The 20,267-nt window shown below is 33.8% G+C and overlaps 2 protein-coding genes across 4 annotated transcripts; one reads left to right on the top strand and one right to left on the bottom strand.

Moving 5' to 3' along the window:
• The first annotated feature begins 704 nt into the window (after positions 1–704).
• On the top strand, positions 705–14,501 carry LOC128180920 (monocarboxylate transporter 5-like). Of its 3 annotated transcripts, none has more exons than XM_052849123.1 (5): positions 705–1,072; positions 4,449–4,592; positions 4,903–5,049; positions 13,072–14,180; positions 14,318–14,501. In XM_052849123.1, the coding sequence occupies exons 1-5, from the start codon at positions 1,015–1,017 to the stop codon at positions 14,324–14,326; spliced, it is 1,467 nt and encodes a 488-aa protein (XP_052705083.1). In that variant the 5' UTR covers positions 705–1,014; the 3' UTR covers positions 14,327–14,501. The 3 variants fall into 3 exon arrangements, with proteins under 3 accessions (XP_052705083.1, XP_052705081.1, XP_052705084.1); XM_052849121.1 differs by having other exon boundaries at positions 712–1,072; positions 13,072–14,184; XM_052849124.1 differs by lacking the exon at positions 705–1,072 and having other exon boundaries at positions 4,469–4,604; positions 13,072–14,184.
• Positions 14,481–18,930, bottom strand: LOC128180921 (protein glass-like). Its single transcript, XM_052849125.1, has 3 exons — positions 18,910–18,930; positions 17,406–17,602; positions 14,481–15,678 (listed from the first exon to the last, which is right to left on the bottom strand). Exons 2-3 carry the CDS (start codon positions 17,597–17,599, stop codon positions 14,604–14,606), a joined length of 1,269 nt encoding a protein of 422 aa, XP_052705085.1. The 5' UTR covers positions 17,600–17,602; positions 18,910–18,930; the 3' UTR covers positions 14,481–14,603.
• Positions 18,931–20,267: the final 1,337 nt, after the last annotated feature.

The following is a 20,267-nucleotide window of genomic DNA, read 5'->3' as shown; positions in this document are numbered from 1 at the left end:
AAATATATACAAATGACAGACAGTTGATCGAACGTCAGCTCATGTCCAGTCTGTGTTTTTGTCTTGAATTATTTTAAGCTTTACTGCATACTCCCAACCTAACCTTGTGTCCGTCAGTATCAACGATGACACAAATTGTGAGTTAGAGATTAACTTTCCATAGCTTTGAATAACACAGGCTTCAATTGATAAGAACCTTTTAATCTAGAAATGGGTGTAGAAACTTAAAAGTCGCAACAAAACAAGTACTGATATAGAATGATTTACTTGCAAAAGTCAGTTATACCTCAATGTTGGTGGATATCAACGGCAAGGAAAAAACCCAACGGACCACTTCCATCGTCAGGGGGTCCGGATCCAACTGGAAAATTCAAATTTAGCACATGGAAATTCAGACAGTGTAATGTTAGATTGTATCTGCGAATGCAATGCATCGATTTCTAATAATCTTTAGAAATTGGGGAAAGCAGGTTACATAACAATGTTAAGAAGAAACGACTTACACATGTAAGTAAATAAAGAACTCAACATGCATCTTTTAATAACAACTGACTGCCTTAAACAATTTGCATGCTAATTTCTGAACGCATGTGGAGTTCTTCATTTATTTTTAATTTATTTCTCATCGAGAACCATCCGTTATATAATAAATTAACAAGTATAAAAATTAACAAACAAATTACGCGCATTAAACACGTGTGGAGCAAGAAAGTTACGTTCTGTTTATGGATATTCTAGCTAAATCGATAGGAAACGCGAAACCCTTATCGTGTATACAAAGCAGCCTATTAATAGCAAGAAAATGAAAACACTCATCAGCTAGGAGCGAGAAATGAACATTGGAATACAGAAAAGTACAAGAAGCGGATGTTGAATAGTGACCAGATTTTTAGATGAGGTTCAAGGAGCAGAATATTGACAATCAAGACTTTGTACACGTGAACTTGACGAATACTATAATAAGCCAACCATGACATAGTACAATCTCAGTAGTTAGTAGGTAAGACGAGGAGAATGGGGACAGAGGTGGACTGGCCGAGAGACAGGGGGTGGTCTTGGGTCGTACTAGTGGGTAAGTAAAAAAAAAAAAGCAACTAGTATGCAAATCGTTTATATATTTTTTGAAATTTGATTCCCGTTTGACCCCCCACCCCGCTCTCCAAATCGAAAGAAAGCAGAAGATATGATAAAACGATCATACTTGTACATGTGGTGATTGCATCATGAATGTGTAACGGTAGAGATGAATTAATGGTCGTTTCGTTGTGGTAGAAATACCACAAGTTCTTTATTTTCGTTGAATGTTTGTATACATCGAGGCCTATTTTTAACGACCTCTATCTTGCGTCGAGACAAAAACCTTTATTTAGCTTGTACAGCAGTACAAATGCAACGTGCATAACTAAAATGTTTGGACTCATTATCATAAACACGAAATGTACACATGATCAATGTTTACTGTAATTTTTAACCATATTACTTATAATTATATACAATTTTTTTTTTTTTTTTTTTTTTTTTTTTTGGGGGGGGGGGGGGGTGTTTCAATTGTTTACATGAAGCTCAAATGATTAAACTACTTTACTACCGTATGGATAATTAACAACCGGAGATTTAAAAATATGGTCAATAATCAGGGACATTCTCTATTAGGTAATTGATTAAGTCAATCAATCACGTTTAAAACGTTTTAAAATAACGAGTTTTGGTAGTAGAATAGCGAAACTTTAAAAATCTGATAATATAAAAAAAATGTATTTGAGATTTGACGTGCGTGGCTAATGAAAACCACACTATTTGAAACTGTTCTCTGTAACTACCAAACATTATGTGGTATTGGAGTGTAAACAGTGTGCATTGTTGAATCTTGTGCACTATTATATTTGATAACGATCATGGTTATATCCAAAATTATGCCGTTCGATGACATATTTCGGTGATATCATACATGCGACTTGACTGCATGGTCGTGAGAGTGGCCTGGATTTGTGCAAAGTACAAAGGACGTTACTGGGTTAATTTGGCTGAATCTTGAAAAACAATGTCAAATTTTGATGATTTGTACCGTTAAATAAGACATTACCTGTCCTGACCTAAACTTACATCATATATGAACCAATTACAGCAGATCTAGACTGCCCTATTGATAAAGAAAGTTGATAAGGAATTTTTTTTCACATGATAGAATAACATACCGAACATAAAGTTTCAAGTAACTCATTTAGAAATATGTAACGCTAAAAATAAATGGGAAAATGTCATCTATAATAAACACTCGGGTTACAAGAAAATTGAGGTATAAAGAAAGCATTTTATTTTAGAGAAATTTAATGGTTTAAAAAAACCCTATTTACCCTAAGGGCTAGAAAAGTGCCACAATTGAATTAATAAAGTCAAATGTGTACATGTAATCAGTTCTAGCTTATTTCGATATTGTTTCCCTCTGTATATAGTTTGATCATTTGATATGTCCAAAAGTTTATGATTGTAAAATTGAAGAATCCTCCGCCCTTAACCTATACGTACGTACTGTGTACATACATATATGAACCACATATGGCTCCTTAGATCAATAAGGAACAAAGGGGGCAGTTTACATAGAAACAAGCTTTGATTAAATTCTGATTATGTAGAGTCATGACTCCGGGTTTCTGATGGTAGTCACAATCAAGGGGACAGAGAAGAGGTACATGGAAATCTAACGGGGACAATCTGTCCCAATTCTTCTAATGTAGATCAAAGCTAGAGTTTCAATTTATGTAATTAACAGGGAAGGGGAATGAGTACGTTTGTTCAAACCAGGACTATATGACGTGTCAAATAAATAGATAAACAAATAAATAAATGAATAAATAAATGAAAGAATAAATAAAGACAAAATCAAAGTCTGCGGATGAAGCAAAAAAAAAATATAAATAAATGAATAAATATGAGATTGCTGCGTAGCTACTTTTCAGTATATTTATGTTGTTCACTTAGATAGAGAGTCCAAAGTCCAATGTGTTAATTGATATATACAAACGGTTCAAAATTCATATGATTCATAAACTACTCATTTTGAGTTCCTAGCTTATCCAGAATCAAATTGTGACACACACACACACACAGCCCCCCCCCCACACACACACAAAGCGAATATAGAACAAAATGGTTCATAAAACTGGCAAAGAGGCTTGGACTCGGATATTTTCCTGGGGGGAGGGGGTGGTGGTCCGAGGGAGGTGTTGTCTGAGGAGGGGGGGGGGGGGGCTCCAACTCCAAAGCCTCTATTAAAAGGGGAGAGGCGAACTTCTCGACTCCATTCTCTCTCATATCTGCATATCTGCGCATGTCATGAAGACGTTAGTTATTTGTTAAACCATTTTGAAAAGGCTGAAACGAAGGATATAGTTTTTGAAAACATTTCACAGAATTAGAGAAGATTGGTGGTTTTCTAGACGGTACCATGTAGTATTTAATACCAGTTTGCTGCAATCGGTTGGCACAATATGAATGTATTAAAAACGGGTCACTGTCAAATCATTTTTTTTCATCATTTACCTAACCCACGACCTCAATCTTCAGTTTAACAGGGTACACGCAGTAAACATGCTACAGGAGCAGCTTTAAGACGAGCTCAAATATAATGGAAATGTAAACTAAATGTTCTCTATGTGAAAATAAACTATCAATACTGAATTTATCTCCTTTATGTATCCACAGGGAGCAGAATCATAAAGTCAATATGAGTAAAGACAATACATCTGAAAGATTTATTATAACTAGTCAACAGCTGGGGAAGCAGCTTTTACTAATAGTCCTATTGATTACTTAGCTTAGTGATTAAAATTACTAAGATAAAGTTCAAGAAACATCTACTTAAAGCAATATGAGCTACAATTTTCATGCTGAAATTTTTTGTTACGAAAATGTTATTTTCTTCTAAAATGACAAAAGTACCATGGTTCTTAAATTTCTGCTAGCCATATTTTTGTGGAAAAAGCCGTTTAGAAGCCTAGATTGAAGTAAAATTGAATTATGGTCGTCCAGTACAAAAATTGATCTATTTATATTCCTTAGAATTAGAGAAAAATCTTTCTTCTGACAAAAATTAATGATTTTTCCAAATCTTATTATAATAAAAGTTTAAGTTACATGCAGCCTTATGATACTAGCAGGTTTTTGCAGCAAAATAAAATTCTAAAAAATACAGCTCATATCGCTTAATAATCGGATGCACATGACATTTATTAGATATATGTCTTATTGTAATTGTGCTCGGTTGATTTCCCAAGGCTATCGCTAATAACGCACATTTTGCTATTTTCTTCTGGACCTGTTTAAAACTTGTGATACTTGTACTCGATACCCCGTTTTTTTTTGTATTTACGTGTCTATTATCATTATTACTACTACGATTTTATTATTTTATTTTCATAAGCTTTGTTTGTGTTTTTGTCTATTTATAGCAACAATGGCCACGTGTTTCTTGGAGATGGGGGTGTACAAATCCTTCGGAATCTACATCAACGCTTACTTAGAGGAATTCAACACCTCGGTGACGGTGGCTTCCCTCATTTCCGGAATTTTTTCCGTCACTTTTTGCTTCACAGGTTAGGAACTAGGTAACAATGAGTAAAACGCCCATAAAAAATCAGAGCCACTTCGAACACCTCTTTACTTCATAAAATACAAATGAATACTGCGAAATTACATATGTCAAAGTATGCTAGTATAGGCCTAACAACTCTTAATTATGTTTCACTGATTCCTTTGTTATTCTAATGAACATATAAAGAACTTGGGTACAATATCTACGAAATTCTCCAATGACTAAACGGTAGTTCAAAGTTCAAAACGGTAGAGCGATAAATGCCTTTTGTCTTTTACGTGTTATTTCGGCATACTAGTTACATTTTCCAGCTTTGCCTTTGACTGCCTTTGGTACGGACAAGTTTGGATGCCGCCCCCTTGTAATGTTTGGAGGGTTTGCCCTGTTTCTGGGCTATCTTTTGAGCAGCCTCGCCACTGGTATTGGAGTTGTGATGCTGGCTCAAGGAGTGATAGGAGGTAACGCAAACATTTACTTGAAAATGATTTCTTTTCATGAGAGAGGTTGAAGTGAGACCATTTGATAATATTATTTTAAAAGATCAAACGTTCATTAACGGTAATACATGCATGCTGATTATAATATCTCTAAGTCATTTCACCGTAAACAACCCCTAACGCGGGGGAGTCGACAAAAAGTAGGGGGGAGTCGATTTCAACGCATGGGGGAGTCGATTTTCTTCGCTTCGGAGACGGAAGGAATTTAGGTCACGCATTTTGTAGGTATTTATAAGACGTATTTCCCAAAAATATATACTGCATGGAAGACAGCGATAGTCAAACTTTGTATCGGTCATTGGTCTGAGTTCTCTATGCGTCTAATAGTCTCAAACACTTCGAAACTATTTGACAGATTTCAAATTCACGGTAATCGGGTGGTCAAAATATGCATTATTTGTAAGATATACATTCATTCATTTATTTCAATCTCAACACCATTGCACAATGGTACACAGAGATTATAATAATACAATATGTGGTATTTCTTAATAATTAACAATGCATGCGTAAGCGAGAGAGAGAGAGAGAAAAAAAAACCCATATACAACTCTGACTCGTTAATACAAATGTGAAGTATGGGGGTTCTAACCTGGGGAGCATTTTTTATTTATTTTTCTAATAAAGGCACATAATTTCCTTAAAGAACAGTGTTTTGTACTTGCCATTATAAATTTAAAACTAATAGCATTTTTTTATTTTTATATTTATATTTGATAAGCATTGCTTGCGTTCTTGCTGCAACGAGTTACAGCTAAGTATGTAGTGAAATTCATCTCCTATTTCGCACTTATTACAATGAGCACAGAATCTTTCATGTCTGGGAATATTTGCCCAACGTCCACTTTCAATGGGTAGATGGCGATTACATGTTCGAAATCTACAAAAAGTAATTGCAGCTTTTTTTGATAATGTATCAAAATAATGTTCAAATTTCAACTCTTCCTTATAAATTCTATAATTTAGAGCTTTTGGGGATGATTGTAGAATAGATTGCCAATTTTGTTTGAATTGGTCTACCAACATGAGTTTTATTTTTGCCTTTAGCCATTGTGAGTTATGTATAGTTTGATTAATCCATATATTAGATAAACCGCAATTATTTAGAATATGTTTGATATTTTCATACCAAGGGATTTTCCCCCCAATTTCGTGATTCATACAAATTCCTAGATCATATATTAACTTTGCAATTTTTGTATCTTTTCCGGTAAGTATTCTTGACCAATAAGAAATAATGCGTGTTTTAATTTGAATTTCAAGTGGGTATCGACCAGTTCACCATATATCATGAAATCTGGAATTGTTTTAAATGGAGTAGAAGTTTACAAAATTTGAGATGAATTCTTTCTATAATTGCAATATTTTAAAAGCCCCAGACTTCACATCCATATAACAGTATAGGTTGGACAATTTTGTCAAATTTATAAATATACGTATGGAACGCCATAGCTGCCTTAAGGTCAATTTCATATTATATGAATTGGTGTTTCATTTATATGCAATAGTAATATCATTATATGCAGTGGTAACATCATTATATGCAATGCTAACATCATTATATACTGTAATTTCACAATTATATTCAGGGGTAAAGTCTTTATATGAAGTGGTAACATCATTACGTTATGTCGTAATATCATTGTGTACAGTGGTTCATTCATTATATGCTATGAATAAATCTTTACATGATATGATAAACTCATTTCATACAGGTATGAACTCCTAATGAACTATTGTTCAATCGTTATGTTATGTGGTACTCTCTTCATGTGCAGTTGCAACATCCTTTTATGTAGTGCAACTTCTTGACTTCGTGATATGCAGTACTAACATCATGTTATGGTGTATTAAAACCTTTATGTATGTTGGTAAAACCCTTATGTATTGCGGTGAAAGCTTTACATGCAATTGTAAATCCTTTATATGATTTGACAATTTTATTATATGCCGTTGTTGAGTCATTATATGATGTGGTCAGTTCTTTACATCATGTGATCATTTCATTATAATGAGTGGTTACTTCTTTATATGCAGTCGTAACTCTTTATGACGAGGTTGTAAACTTGTTCTCGCTGAAAAGTTTTAATGGGGAAGAGGTCCAATTTTTTATTTTGAAAAAGATGCCGCGTTCATTGTGACAGTGTACATGTATGTCGTATGTTTTGAATTCACGAGAGGGAGAGAGTTTGAGTTTCTCTGTTCTTGATACATCGATGTGTGATAAATCGAATAATTTTTAGTAGAGTGCGCGTTTAATTTTTAAATTAAAATGAATTTCAAAAAATGATTGTACTTTGTAGAAATTTAATACCCCCTCTGCTTCTAGACCCGCGCATACATTTAGGTTTGATCACTTTATGTATCTTGATGTTAACATAGAACAATTTAATTTCTACTTGCTAGCGTGTTTTAAATATACATGTAATTCTTCGGAGCTTAATTAATAAATCTAATTCTGTCTCTTCAAAAACGTTTAAATTGAGTTACTTTGCTCTTTAAAATCATTTAATAGCATCTATAATCAAAGTTCTGAAGAACTGACGGGAGTTGATTTTGTTGATGTTTATTTATTTTAAAATCAATGATATGTTATTTTGCATGACAAGTACATGTAGTTTCTAATTTGTATTTGAATTACGCACATTTTTATGATATGAATTTTTGGACTTTTTCGACAAGAATGTCGAGAAACCCCCATATGAATCATGTTAAATAATATTTAAAGATAAAATTAATTCAATCAAACTATGTATCAGTAATAAATATTTCTCGAAAATTGTATGGATCCAAGCAATATTGAACTCTAGTCTCGTTCATCCAAAAGCTCGGCTGACACCGTAAATCTCCGACAAGCAAGAGAGACTCTCTGCTTGTCGGAGATTTACGGAGTCAGCCGAGCGTCGAGTTAGACTATATTGAACTCTGGCGTAGGAATACATACGACTACAAAAATATCTAAATTGTTCGTACCATTTAAAACCTATCTATTTTCAAGGTATTTATAAATAAGTTTCCTTGAAAATGAATGCTTTAGCATACATTACATCGAATCTATCAATTATTTTCAAGAACTAAGTCTTGTCAGCAGCGATGGTTTGTGCTGAGGTCCAAATACTGTTTCACTTTCGGTTTGTCTGATTAAAATCAACTCCCAAAAACCGTGGCGCTTGGAACAAACTTGTCCGTACATCGCTGGTTCATACATTATTGCACGGCTTGCTTATAACGATGTCTAACAATATGTACATATATTTTTGAAAACGACATATTTTACAAAAAAAATACATTAACTTTTTCGATTGATGCGTTACTTTGTTTAAAAATCCCTCGTTTAGCAGCAGATGTTTACAATTCATGTTTATAAATTGAGCAAAGTCGGTAACGTTGAAAAAAATCAGCACACATGTAAAATATTACAATGACATGCGTTTTGAAACTTATTTATCCCGACATTAATTATTTTCAAAACCATCGGAAAACTTTGTATTACCTTTTCATGCGATTAAAAATTAATGTAATAAAATACCAGCAGTTAGTTTCGGTGATTATTCGGCCATCCTGCGTAACCACTCGGCTATACTAGACACGATGAAGTTTTCGAAGATTTAAAACACTGTTTTTTAAGGTGGCTCACTACACCTTGAAATATTTTCTCAAATCAGCAGAAAATTACTTGAATATGATAGATATCATAATGGATAAGAAGTATCTAAGTCATATAGGAAGAAAATGTGCAATTTTGGATAAAAAATTACATTTCAAAAAATTTAATTCAGTAAACATGAACAAAAACTCTAGGCGGATTCGAACTCATGAAATGCGGTTAAGAAGCCCACTACATTAACCACTGAGCAACGACGATATACAACCCAATCGAACGATATAAACAATTTAACAAAACATTTAAATCGCCATCTTGTGACGTAGTGTCTTAAAAAGTACATGTCTAGGTGTAGTGAGGTACTTTAACTTCGAAGGTTTTTTTTTTTCTAAGTTTAATTTTTAAAAATATGCCTCTTTGAAACAAAACTCGGATATGCCATGAACCAGTCACATTTTTTAGAGTAACCATTTTACAATTTCTTTAATGTGGGGGTCTAGAACAGGGGTGGGGGTGATGGGGGGTCGTGGGGAGGACCCCACCCCAGGAAAATTCAAATTTCTTAAATTTCCATAAATTTACCAAAAATTTCCTCGGACCCACCTCCCCCCACCCCTTCGGCAAACTCAGTATTCATCGGACCCCCCTCCCCCGCAAAAATTTTCTGGATCCGCGTATAAGATGGTCTTATAAAAATGATATGAAGATATCTGCAACAGCTTTATGGAAAATAGCACAGGAACTGCAACACCTTCTTTGTAGGATTTAAAATACAAAAACACATGCCCGGTGAACTTAAATTCTATACAGTGAATGAAACAACCATAAAAAGAGGTTAAGACCAACCAATTTCTGATTATTTCTAAAAAATCAAATTAATTTTAAAAAGATGAAAACGAATTTTTATTTATGTCTAAGAATGAAAATCTGTCTATTCCTTTTGTGTTGGAGGCATTGATCAGCGAGGAGTAGCACCTACCTGGTACATTGAAACAAAGGTCTTTCCACTTTGATTTTATTTTTGTGTAATTTCTTTTACTCTTAAATTAAAATTATACTCTACAAATAATACATTCGATTTTTCACACAAAACGGGTTCAATGATTGATATTAAGATATCAATGTTCAAAGGACAGATACCCCCCCCCCACTTTCAGAAACGATGCTACGTGCCTGACAACGGCATATAATAAAATTGTTACATCATATAAAGGATTTACAATTGCATGTAAAACTTTCACCACAATACATAAAGGTTTTACCACCGTACACAATGGTTTTAATACACCATAACATGATGTTAGTACTACATATAATGAACTTATCACCTAATGTCAAGAAGTTGCACTGCATAAAAGGATGTTGCAACTGCACATGAAGAGAGTGCCACAAAACATAACGATTGAACAACAATACATTATGAGTTCATCTCTGTATGAAATAAGTTTATCATATCATATAAAGATTTATTCATAGCATGTAATGAATAAACTACAGCACATAATGATTTGACGACATAATGAAATGATAATGCCATTTCATATAAAGATTTTTATAATGATGTAATATGTATATCAGTATATGATGATGTTAGCAATGTATATAATAATGTTAGCATTGCATATAATGATGTTACCACTGCACATAATGATATTACTATTGTATGTAAATGAAAAACCAATTCATATAATATGAATTTGACCTTAAGGCAGCTATGGCGTTCCATATATACGACTTGCTTTGGGTTATAGACAGTTGAAACAGTCGAACGTAAGTGCAATAATCAAATCTTAGCAATTCTTAAAGGGGCATGGTCACGATTTCGGTCAAAAATCATTTTTCCAATTTTAATATTTACAATGCTTCAGAAAGGCATTCTTAATAGACAGCCGAAATTTGATTGTCATTTGTTGAGTTTTAAGCGAGTTACAGAGCTTGAAATTCTTCGCTATGTAAACAAAGCGTTTGTTTACATTTTGAACGTTGAAGTAATAATTTCAGTTTCAAATCTTAATCGAATGTTTTAAACGTTAGGAACTGTTTATCTATGCTTAAAATAAATAAAAAGATAGACAAATAAGCTGGAAAAAGAATTTCACTGGTATATTAAACCTATGTAAACAAAAACAGGGCACGAACCTTGTTTACATGACAAAGAATTGTGAGCCCTGTATCCTGCTTATATCTCAGCGAATGACTCTCAAATTTTATTTGATCGTTAGAAATGCATTTCTGAAGCATTGTAAATAATAAAAACATAAAAATAGAATTTTAACAAAATCGTGATCATGCCCCTTTAAGGAAAAATGAATAATCAAGCGTTCTGTTCAGATGTAACGGTAACGTAGGGGGGAGTAGATATTTGGAAAACAAAAAGCACGGGGGAGTAGAAAATATTGTATGTTTAATTTTACATTGAACATTAATTTATCATCTTTATCATTTGATATCAGTTGTCAATATATAAAGTATATTAAACATTGTTTATAAATGGTTTTATAACCAGTAGCTATAAAAATGCAAAATATGTGTTTAAATAGGAATATATTTTCATAACTTGACTTTTTCTCTTTTCTTATGATTTGTGTATCTCAAACCATATCAAGGTTTATTGGGGTTCACAACAACATTCACAAAACTCCATTTATCTGTTGTGTTTTGTTATTATCCTGTGTGTGTGCCGTTTGTTTGTTGTTGCTTTTTTTGTTTGTGTGTGTGTGTTTTAATTCGTTGTTTTCATTTATATAATCACACTAGTAATACAGAGGATATTATTTAATATGCTGTATTTGTTTTTGTCATCTGTATATCATGTATGTATTTGCTATCGAAGGGTGGTTGGTGGGTGCTCTTGTCAATATGATTATCTAGTAAGGCCGCGGCGTCGTTGACTTGTTAAATTGATGGTGGTGGTGGGGGGGGGGGGGGCGGCTGGTGTCAGCAAAATAGTTGTATTCCTGTGGACTGTATGTGAACAGAATGCCTGCTTTTCTTTTTGGGCTGATAGAAGCATCTGTAGTTAAATCATAAATTTTTTATTTGACTGTTGAATTATATAATTATCCATATCTGTACTCCTATTGTATGCAAAATAATATAGTTATCAACTGTGTTTATTTAAACAATAAAATGCTTTCTTTGGTTATGCATACAGGTATATGATGGTAGCTAACATTCAAAAAAAGTACATAACCCGAGTTATCAGTTTACGTATGTATATATCCTGATATGCTTGCTACTATCATAGCCCTATGAATCACTGAAGAAAGCATTTTTACTGTGTATTTTGTAATAGTGTATATATAAAAGGCTCAGTTCAGCCATGCTCCTACTAGCACTAGCTAGTTGGAGCGTTGGTTAATAAAATGAATGGTTGCAGGTTCGAGCCTAGATCTGGTCATTCCTCTTTTTCTATCGCTTATAAATTTACATCCACCAAGTATACTTTCTTCTATTTCTTACGGAAATTGATTGTATAATTCATAGCTCAGACTGAAGTCTATATGCCTCGTTTATCAACAGGTCGAAATCTTTATCAAGCTAGGAAAAATCACAGACTGCACGAAATGATCATGATGATGTTAGACTCAGAAATAGGAAGAAAATGCCTTTTAATAAATGTATTTTCTTGTAATTCAATTTTTTTCCAAAAAAAAAAAATAAAAAAAAAAACAAAACACGAAATTAAATGGAAAACATGATTAGTACATGTACTTGTCTTTATTGCTTTAATATCTGTGAATAAGTCAAACCATTCTATTTATAAGATTAAGTCGACTTTTATAGACATCGTTTGAATGCTATTCGTTATGAAAACTTAAGCTGAACATTCCTTATAGAGTGTAATAAATTTTATTTTTCTACTTCCCCGTGCGTTCTGTTTTCCAAAAATCGACTCCCCCTACGTTACCGTTACATCTGAACAATAAATGTCTTGATTATTCATTTTTTCCTACGACTTGTTAAGATTTGATAATTGCACTTAAAAGGTTGATCATTTGTTCGACTGTTTCAACTGTCTGTAACCCAAAGCAAGTCGTATATTTTACAAATAATGCATATTTTGACCACCCGATTACCGTGAATTTGAAATCTGTCAAATAGTTTCGAAGTGTTTGAGACTACTAGACGCATAGAGAACTCGGACCAATGACCGATACAAAGTTTGACTATCGCTGTCTTCCATGCGGTATATATTTTTTGGAAATACTTCTTATAAATGCCTACAAAATGCGTGACCTAAATTTCTTCCGTCTCCGAAGCGAAGAAAATCGACTCCCTCATGCGTTGAAATCGACTCCCCCTACATTTTGTCGACTCCCCCGCGTTAGGGGTTGTTAACGTTGCATTTTGTCATTGTTCTTGATTTCATCTTTTAGCCATGGGTTCTGCCGCCATTCATTCACCAAGTATCATAATTCTAGGAAGATATTTCGATAAGAGGAGAGGGTTTGCGAATGGAATAGCGATAGCTGCCGGCAGCTTGGGCGGGTTTGCCACTCCTATAATCTTTACCAAGTTAATGGAAGAATATTCCATCCGAGGTGCTCTCCTTCTGCAGTCGGCCATCTTACTCAACATAGTGCTTGCTGCTTCCTTTTTTCGTCCAACAGAACTCACTGCAAAGTTTGCAAATTACGACAAAATGAAAAACAATAGAAAAAAATTAAATGGAAACGTTAAACCAGAAATAATCGACGAAGAATTCTCAAACGGATCTTTGTTGTTGGGAGAGACTCCTAATGGCGTAGAACTAAACCAAGAAGGGAATGGGTTTGTTTCTAATTCTTTGAATTCAATTGAAAGGATATGCATAAAAGAAATCTCAACACCACGTTTGTCTCACCTCAGGAAAACTGCAGCGAAAGAGCACGACGACAGTGCGTCCACTGCGTCTCAGTTTAGTAGTGTCCACAGTTTGATGTCGCCATCCATAGCTGACATTCATTTTGCATCCAAAGTGGAGCAGGCAGACGACGAGAAAGAATCCAGTAAAAAATCGTGCACAAGTACGTTTTTCAAAATAATGGATATCAGGATGTTGAAGAACAAGCTTGTGCTCCTTTTCACCTTCATTTTCTGCTTTGGTTCGGTTGGGACCTGTCTTGGAATAATATTTGTGGCGCCATTAGCGCGTGACAAGAATCTCACCAAAGATGAAATAGCAATAACAACCGCGTTAGTCAGTGGGTCGGAGTTTATTTTTCGAATTGTTTTGGGATTTGTTGCTGACATGAATATTGTTGAGAGGTACCGCATTGTGCAAGTTTCCCTTTTCGGAACCGGTGCTATGCTATTTTTGATTCCTCTTCTGGAGTCCTTTTGGCATTTTACTATCTTCAGCGTTTTGTACGGTTTATTCAGCGGACCACTGATTTCTATGTATTCCCCTGTCTGTATAGATTTTGTAGGGATAGAGCGATTTCATCGTGTCATGGGTATTTTAATTTCATTCCAAGGAATTCTACTGGGTGCCATTGGACCAGCTGTAGGTATGGGTTTACTTTACAATATGGGTTTACTTTACAATATGGGTTTACTTTGCATAATGCATCAATGAATCGCATCATATACATGACTGATTGTGTCTGCTCATTTTCATATACATGTAATGTCTTTTTGTAGGCGCATTAAGAGATTTGTATGGTTCTTACGTACAGGCATACCAATTGATGGCATCGGTGACATTACTAGGTGCAACTCTGTTCTTTTTTGTTCCATGCCTGCGAAAGCAGGTACCAACAACAGAAACTGTTATAGAATGAGATACTATAGTACATGTATTTAAAATAAAAACGATAATAACGAATGGGTGTCTTCTTCTTGTGTTTTAATTTTTGATTTAGTTATGATAAACTACAACATTTTAAATACTTTATTGAACTCAAATACAGGTAAAAGTTTACCATTTTCACACGCTTGTTGTGTGAACGCGCATGTGCCGGTTTAAGTTTCCGGACTGTGAAAATCTAAGCAGACACAATTTACACTGATAAGGTTTCTCTCCAGAATGGATTCTCAGATGCTTTGTTAAAGTGGAACTGTCGGAAAAAGCCTTTTTGCAAAGCCTGCATCTGTAAGGACGTTCTCCGCTGTGAGTGCGCATGTGCGTTGTCACGGAAGAACTTTGCGAGAATCTCCTGTCACACATTGGACAGTGAAAGGGCTTTTCCCCACTATGTGTCCGAGTATGCGCCGTGAGATTTGCCGCTTGTGAGAATGATTTACTACAAGTAGAACATTTATACGGTTTCTCCCCGGAATGTGTTCTTAGATGGGTTTTCAAAGTACTTGGTCGAGCATATGTCTTGCCACAAATTCGGCAAAGATTAACCTTATTGGATTCACATTGTATGCTGGTGCTATGACGGTTCCCAAGAAATTTACTTCGTTTCCACTGTGAAACGGCACAGAGGCGAGCTGCCTCCTTGTAGTTTTCTGTAGGTCGGTAGATAAAATTCCGGCTGTCCGCAGTCGAAAATGGTCTCATTTCGTGCGTGATGGAGTAGGACGCTGGATACTGCGGAACAGACGAAGTGTTGTATTGTGGCGAAACTGGCGGGAAACTGTACTGGTTGTACTGATAGGAAGGCGGTGGGGTGGCGGATCTAGGTTGAGGGTTACTCGACCATTGCTGAACAGAATACTGGTTACCGCCCATGTTGTGGGGGACCCCGACATTCATACTCATACTGACATTAACACTCATAGATGGAAACACGTTATTCTGCTGGGGGTCGTTTCCTGGGTACTGTTGTACCGTGAACTGGTTTGGGTTTTGTTGAGGGTAGGTCCCCGGATGAAAGGAGCTGTTGTGATAGGTCACTGTGGGCTGGCTTGGAGTGGCCCCACCCCCGTGTCCGAGGTGCATTGTAGAGGATATCGGTGATAACTGACCACTGTAGCCTGGCCGGACCACCGCATTTTTTAGGGACAAGAGAGCATCTGCGATATCTTGGGACTTGTCTTTGAAAACAGAAAATTCCCTGAAAGTGATAACAAATGGAATCATTTTTTTTCTTCAAAAAGATAACCCATATTGAACATAAATTTGAAAGTAGCCTTACACCAGTTTTTGTCAAATATTATCATGTACAGAAAATTAAAAGTTTATTCACATTGATATCCATATAAACGCTTTTACAAAGTAATTAAGATTTTTTTCGTTTGTCTGAAACAAATATGATACATGTAACAATACATTTTGAATATTAATTTGAAATCAAAGGGTATTTCAAGCAATTTTTTTACCTATCTTAAATTCACCAATGCATATGCATATTTCCTTTCAACGTATATTTTTGAAATGTCGATAATCAATATATAGTCATGTACACACTTTCCCATATTAATTTTTTCTGTTATTAAAAAGCATTTTTTTTCAGCGAATTTTCACTAAGAGTAGGAAATGCAAAAAGTCAACCATGCATCTAAAATTAAAGAATTTTAACTGGTAGTCAGAATTCTGTAATTAATTAGAAATTGATAGAAAATTGAACCAGTTTCGTTTAAAAAATTGGACGTATAAGATATGGTTTAATAACAAACAAATATTACAAGGATGGAAGCAAAAAACGTACTTTCGTTATTTTACTACGTGTAATGTTTAGCGTTTCCGATCAAAATTTTGTTACAATTCAAAATTTTAAGCTTGCTAAAACAACCCGAAATTAATAAATTGTACACCGTATACGGTTAAGAAAACATTTAAAATGCGTATTTACGCCTGTATCATTTTGTTGACTTACTATATTTTTATATTTAAGATTCGTTTCTGTCGAATTCTTTCCTCCATATTTTATTGAATAATTTATACGTTTGTCTGGATTTAGTAAAATATCACTGTTCTGACAATTTTATAGATACATACCCTTGAAATCGTGCAACGAAAAATCCACTTTCACTTTGAAAAGATTTCGTTGGAAATGATTTTACAATGTTTAGGTGAGAAGGTAATGAAATATGTATTAACCTTTAAACTCCCAAATCAAGCACCTGCAAAACTTCAGACTGTCCATCTTGTGGGTATACCGGACGCACAAGTGTCTATTTCTTTTTGTTATTAATGACACTTTAGTGTTTGCCGTTTTTCTAAGGGGCAGGGTTATGTATGATCAGGGGCGAAATCTAATCCAATATTGCCCAGTCTTCAATATTTATTCTCCCCCTGATCGTTAGAATTTCGGATTACATGACAACTTTTGGAAAAACAAACAATATTCGTAATTTACTGGTAGGATACTAATGAGAATTGAGTGAACTCTCGCGAGATTTCCTAGACACCGACTATACCCTATTGTATAAACATTGACTAGACTATAGAGTTTACGAGAGAGGTCTGCATATTTGTATATATCAACAGTGAAAATGAAGTAGTACAACGGTTAAAAGTATAAGCATACAAAAGTACATATACCCAATTACAAGATTCTTTTATGAATGATTCTTTTTTTTTTAAATGGAAAAAAATTGGGAATCCGTCATTAGTTGGTAAAGATTCACTTTAAAAAAGAAAATTATAAAAGAAATTATATCTACAAATTATGTTTCAATTTAAGAATAAAACCCTTTAATGAAGAAAGAAAAAAAAGGGTTATTTATTCAGAAGAAAGTACATTATGTAACCAAAGGCACTCGGGGAAAATATGGCATTCCATTAACACGACGAGAATTCAATTTGACTTAAGAAATTTGAGTGAAATAATGTACTCACTTGATTGTAGGTGTACAAGGCGGAAACGAGAAGACATTTGGAATCGGTTCAAATTCTATGGTGGTCATAGGATAGGCGTTGATATTGACGCCAAGCGGTGACCTTGAGAGGTCAGACCGTCTGTCCTCTGACCCGCAGTAGAAATCATCGTACGTGGATCCAGAAGGGGCGTAACTGTCCAGTTCTGTGTACATGATCTGGAGTAAATTTTTGTTCAAAAGTGTGAAAAAATAAACGATTCTTTATTTTTCACGTTCACAAAAAATAAATAAAAAGATAAGATATACATGTAAAGATAAATTCTTGCATAGAGTAAAAAAAAAACCCAATCAAATTAATTTTTTTTTAAAAATGATAACGGATGACAATTATTTCCAATGATAATTTGAAACAATCAATTGTCAAATTCATAAATATGAATACTTTATTGTCTCTTGACCCAAATATGACGTATTTCAAAAGTCAGTAATCTGTAATCAAAAGATCTGTAAAAATATTAATGTTGAAATAGAACAGTACGATTGCTCTGCGTGGTACAACTTCCAGGTAAAGAGTAAGAGAGAACTGTTCTATTGCATTGTGAATTTTATGCGTTTGAAAAATATGCCGACTAATATGTTTGTATTTTTAAATTTGTAAAGTTATAAAACTAAAATACGGATATACAGTGTATACGCATGATGCTAATACTTATAAATTGTATGCCATAATAGGTTAATTGATTGCAATTGACAACGACGTACATGTAACTTGTTTACATATACATTGCATTCCCGCCACTTGACATAACACTTACGCGTATAGTTCTAAAAATGGTCTTTTCTCAAAATAAAATAAGGTGAATTGCATTGATGCGCACTGCATGTTTTGTTTTATTCAACAAAGGGTCAGGAAAAATATAAATTCTAAAGGATTTTTTTTTAGAAAAATACATTGTTGTTTCAGTTTGCAATTGGTACTCGGTCAATCCTCGCATTCAATGCAAGTAAATTAATATAAAAATAAAATTAATAAATAACAACTTAAAAAATTGGACGAAAAACAGATATTCAGGAAATTTGACAAAATTACATGTATTTAACGCTTTGTTATTTTGGAAATCGGTTGAATTATATAATCATAAGGAATGGTCAATACTGATTTTCATACGAAAAAATTATGAAATATCTAACGAAACATTTAAGCAATTATACGATATATATAATAGTATATTGGTATGAATCACTGGACTAAAGGTTAAATTACTAAGTTATATTTTTTAGATATATTTTAAAAATGTTCCTTTTAACATTTATTGTTTGTTTTTAAAGCGTTTCAGAATTTATATGGGTTTTGCGAGTTTCTTGACCAAATTACACCAGTTTTTGTTTTTCATTTTTATAAAATAATTGTAGGAAATTTTAATTCTAACATTCTACATTGTTTGAAAACGTTCTGCAAATTTGACAATCGAGAAAAAAACATCAGACTATGTATATTTTGTGTAAATGAAATGAAAACATACCTTCTGAGAAAAAAAATAGTCCTAAACGTTGTAAGAAGCGACCCGCTCCCTCCTCTGTAGCTTTTATAAGCCGGAATACTGACACTTCCTTTATTTTATGCTAATTTATTATCAACCAATAACAGACTCCCTGGTCCTATGAAAAAAGATCGGAAAATACGAGGGAGGAGAAGTCGCAACAAAAATGAACATTTTTTTTCAGTTGTTATGAATATTTTTCACAAACTTTTTAATAAGGTTTATTGATATGAAAAGAAGATTTTAAGATAGTTTTTAATTTTTTAAAACCAAAGGTGAAGCTGTGAAGTAATTGAGAGCTAGGAAAATCTACAAAATTAATTTTTTACTGTATTTGTGAAAATTCTAGTTTATATTGTACATGTAGAATCGGTGTTGTGAAACGAAGTATTTTGGATAATTCAGGCCGTCCTTGTTGAGCTTGTTTGGGTATTTATAGACAAACATGTTTCGTTTTTTTTTTAAAATTATGTATATCAATGAACAATATAATACTTAAATAGCGTCATTTTGCAGAAATACGTAATTCATAAATTTTGCGCAAATTGTATACAACTGATGCTTTGTACATGTGACTGTATATGAAATAGTTACTAACAATATGTCTCGGCTCGGTGGAACATTTTACAATTAGTTATCATATGATAGTGATACCAATTAAGGGTTTAAGAGTGCGGCGGGACGCACGTGCGCCTGCTTAAGATAGGAGTTAAGATGATGAGCACACGTGACGTCCGGTAGAGATCGAGGAACTTTGAAATTGGCCATTCACCGACTCCATTCAGTAAATTCTATTTCAAGATGTAAAAAGAAAGTATAGAGTAATTTATAATCATCCGATTTATCAAAGATTTATGTGTTTTTGAAAACATGTTATTTTGTTCTTAATATGGCTGATTCCATTCCTTGATTTATTATATCTGTCATTGAATATTATTGTTTGTATTTTACAATTAAACTGCTTTTGATACCAGATACATGTTTTGTGAAAAAGAGAATATACCACATTTAGAATTTGAAATAGACCTCAAGAAGTACATCTTGATCTTTACCCTTGATTTTATTTTGTTAAATTTTAATACTTGAATATCGAATTAATATATGCATTTGGGAACATAAAAAACATTGCTTGAATCAATTCATAAAATTCAAAACATTTTTTTTTTATAGTCCAGCACAAAAAGGATCAAACAGATTTTTCAAAACGGAAAACGACAGAACAAAGCAGCCATTATGAAGAAAATATCAGTAATTACGGAAAAGTTTTTTTTTTGTTATCTACAAATCGTAAAAAGCACCGGGACACGCGCACGCTCGCGGCTACCGGGAATCTGTCAGGG

Source organism: Crassostrea angulata, chromosome 4 (assembly GCF_025612915.1).
Source record: "Crassostrea angulata isolate pt1a10 chromosome 4, ASM2561291v2, whole genome shotgun sequence".
Lineage (NCBI taxonomy): Eukaryota > Metazoa > Mollusca > Bivalvia > Ostreida > Ostreidae > Magallana > Magallana angulata.
This window is presented reverse-complemented; position numbering and strand designations above follow the sequence as displayed.

Bases quoted from the DNA above. Each gene is read 5' to 3' on its own strand.
- LOC128180920 (XM_052849121.1), top strand. From the start codon at position 1,015: ATGGGGACAGAGGTGGACTGGCCGAGAGACAGGGGGTGGTCTTGGGTC. The intron at 5,050-13,071 runs GTAACGCAAACA...TTCATCTTTTAG, and splicing joins GGCTCAAGGAGTGATAGGAG to CCATGGGTTCTGCCGCCATT. The intron at 14,185-14,317 runs GTATGGGTTTAC...GTCTTTTTGTAG, and splicing joins TGCCATTGGACCAGCTGTAG to GCGCATTAAGAGATTTGTAT.
- LOC128180921 (XM_052849125.1), bottom strand. From the start codon at position 17,599: ATGTACACAGAACTGGACAGTTACGCCCCTTCTGGATCCACGTACGAT. The intron at 15,679-17,405 runs GTGAGTACATTA...TATCACTTTCAG, and splicing joins CCTTGTACACCTACAATCAA to GGAATTTTCTGTTTTCAAAG.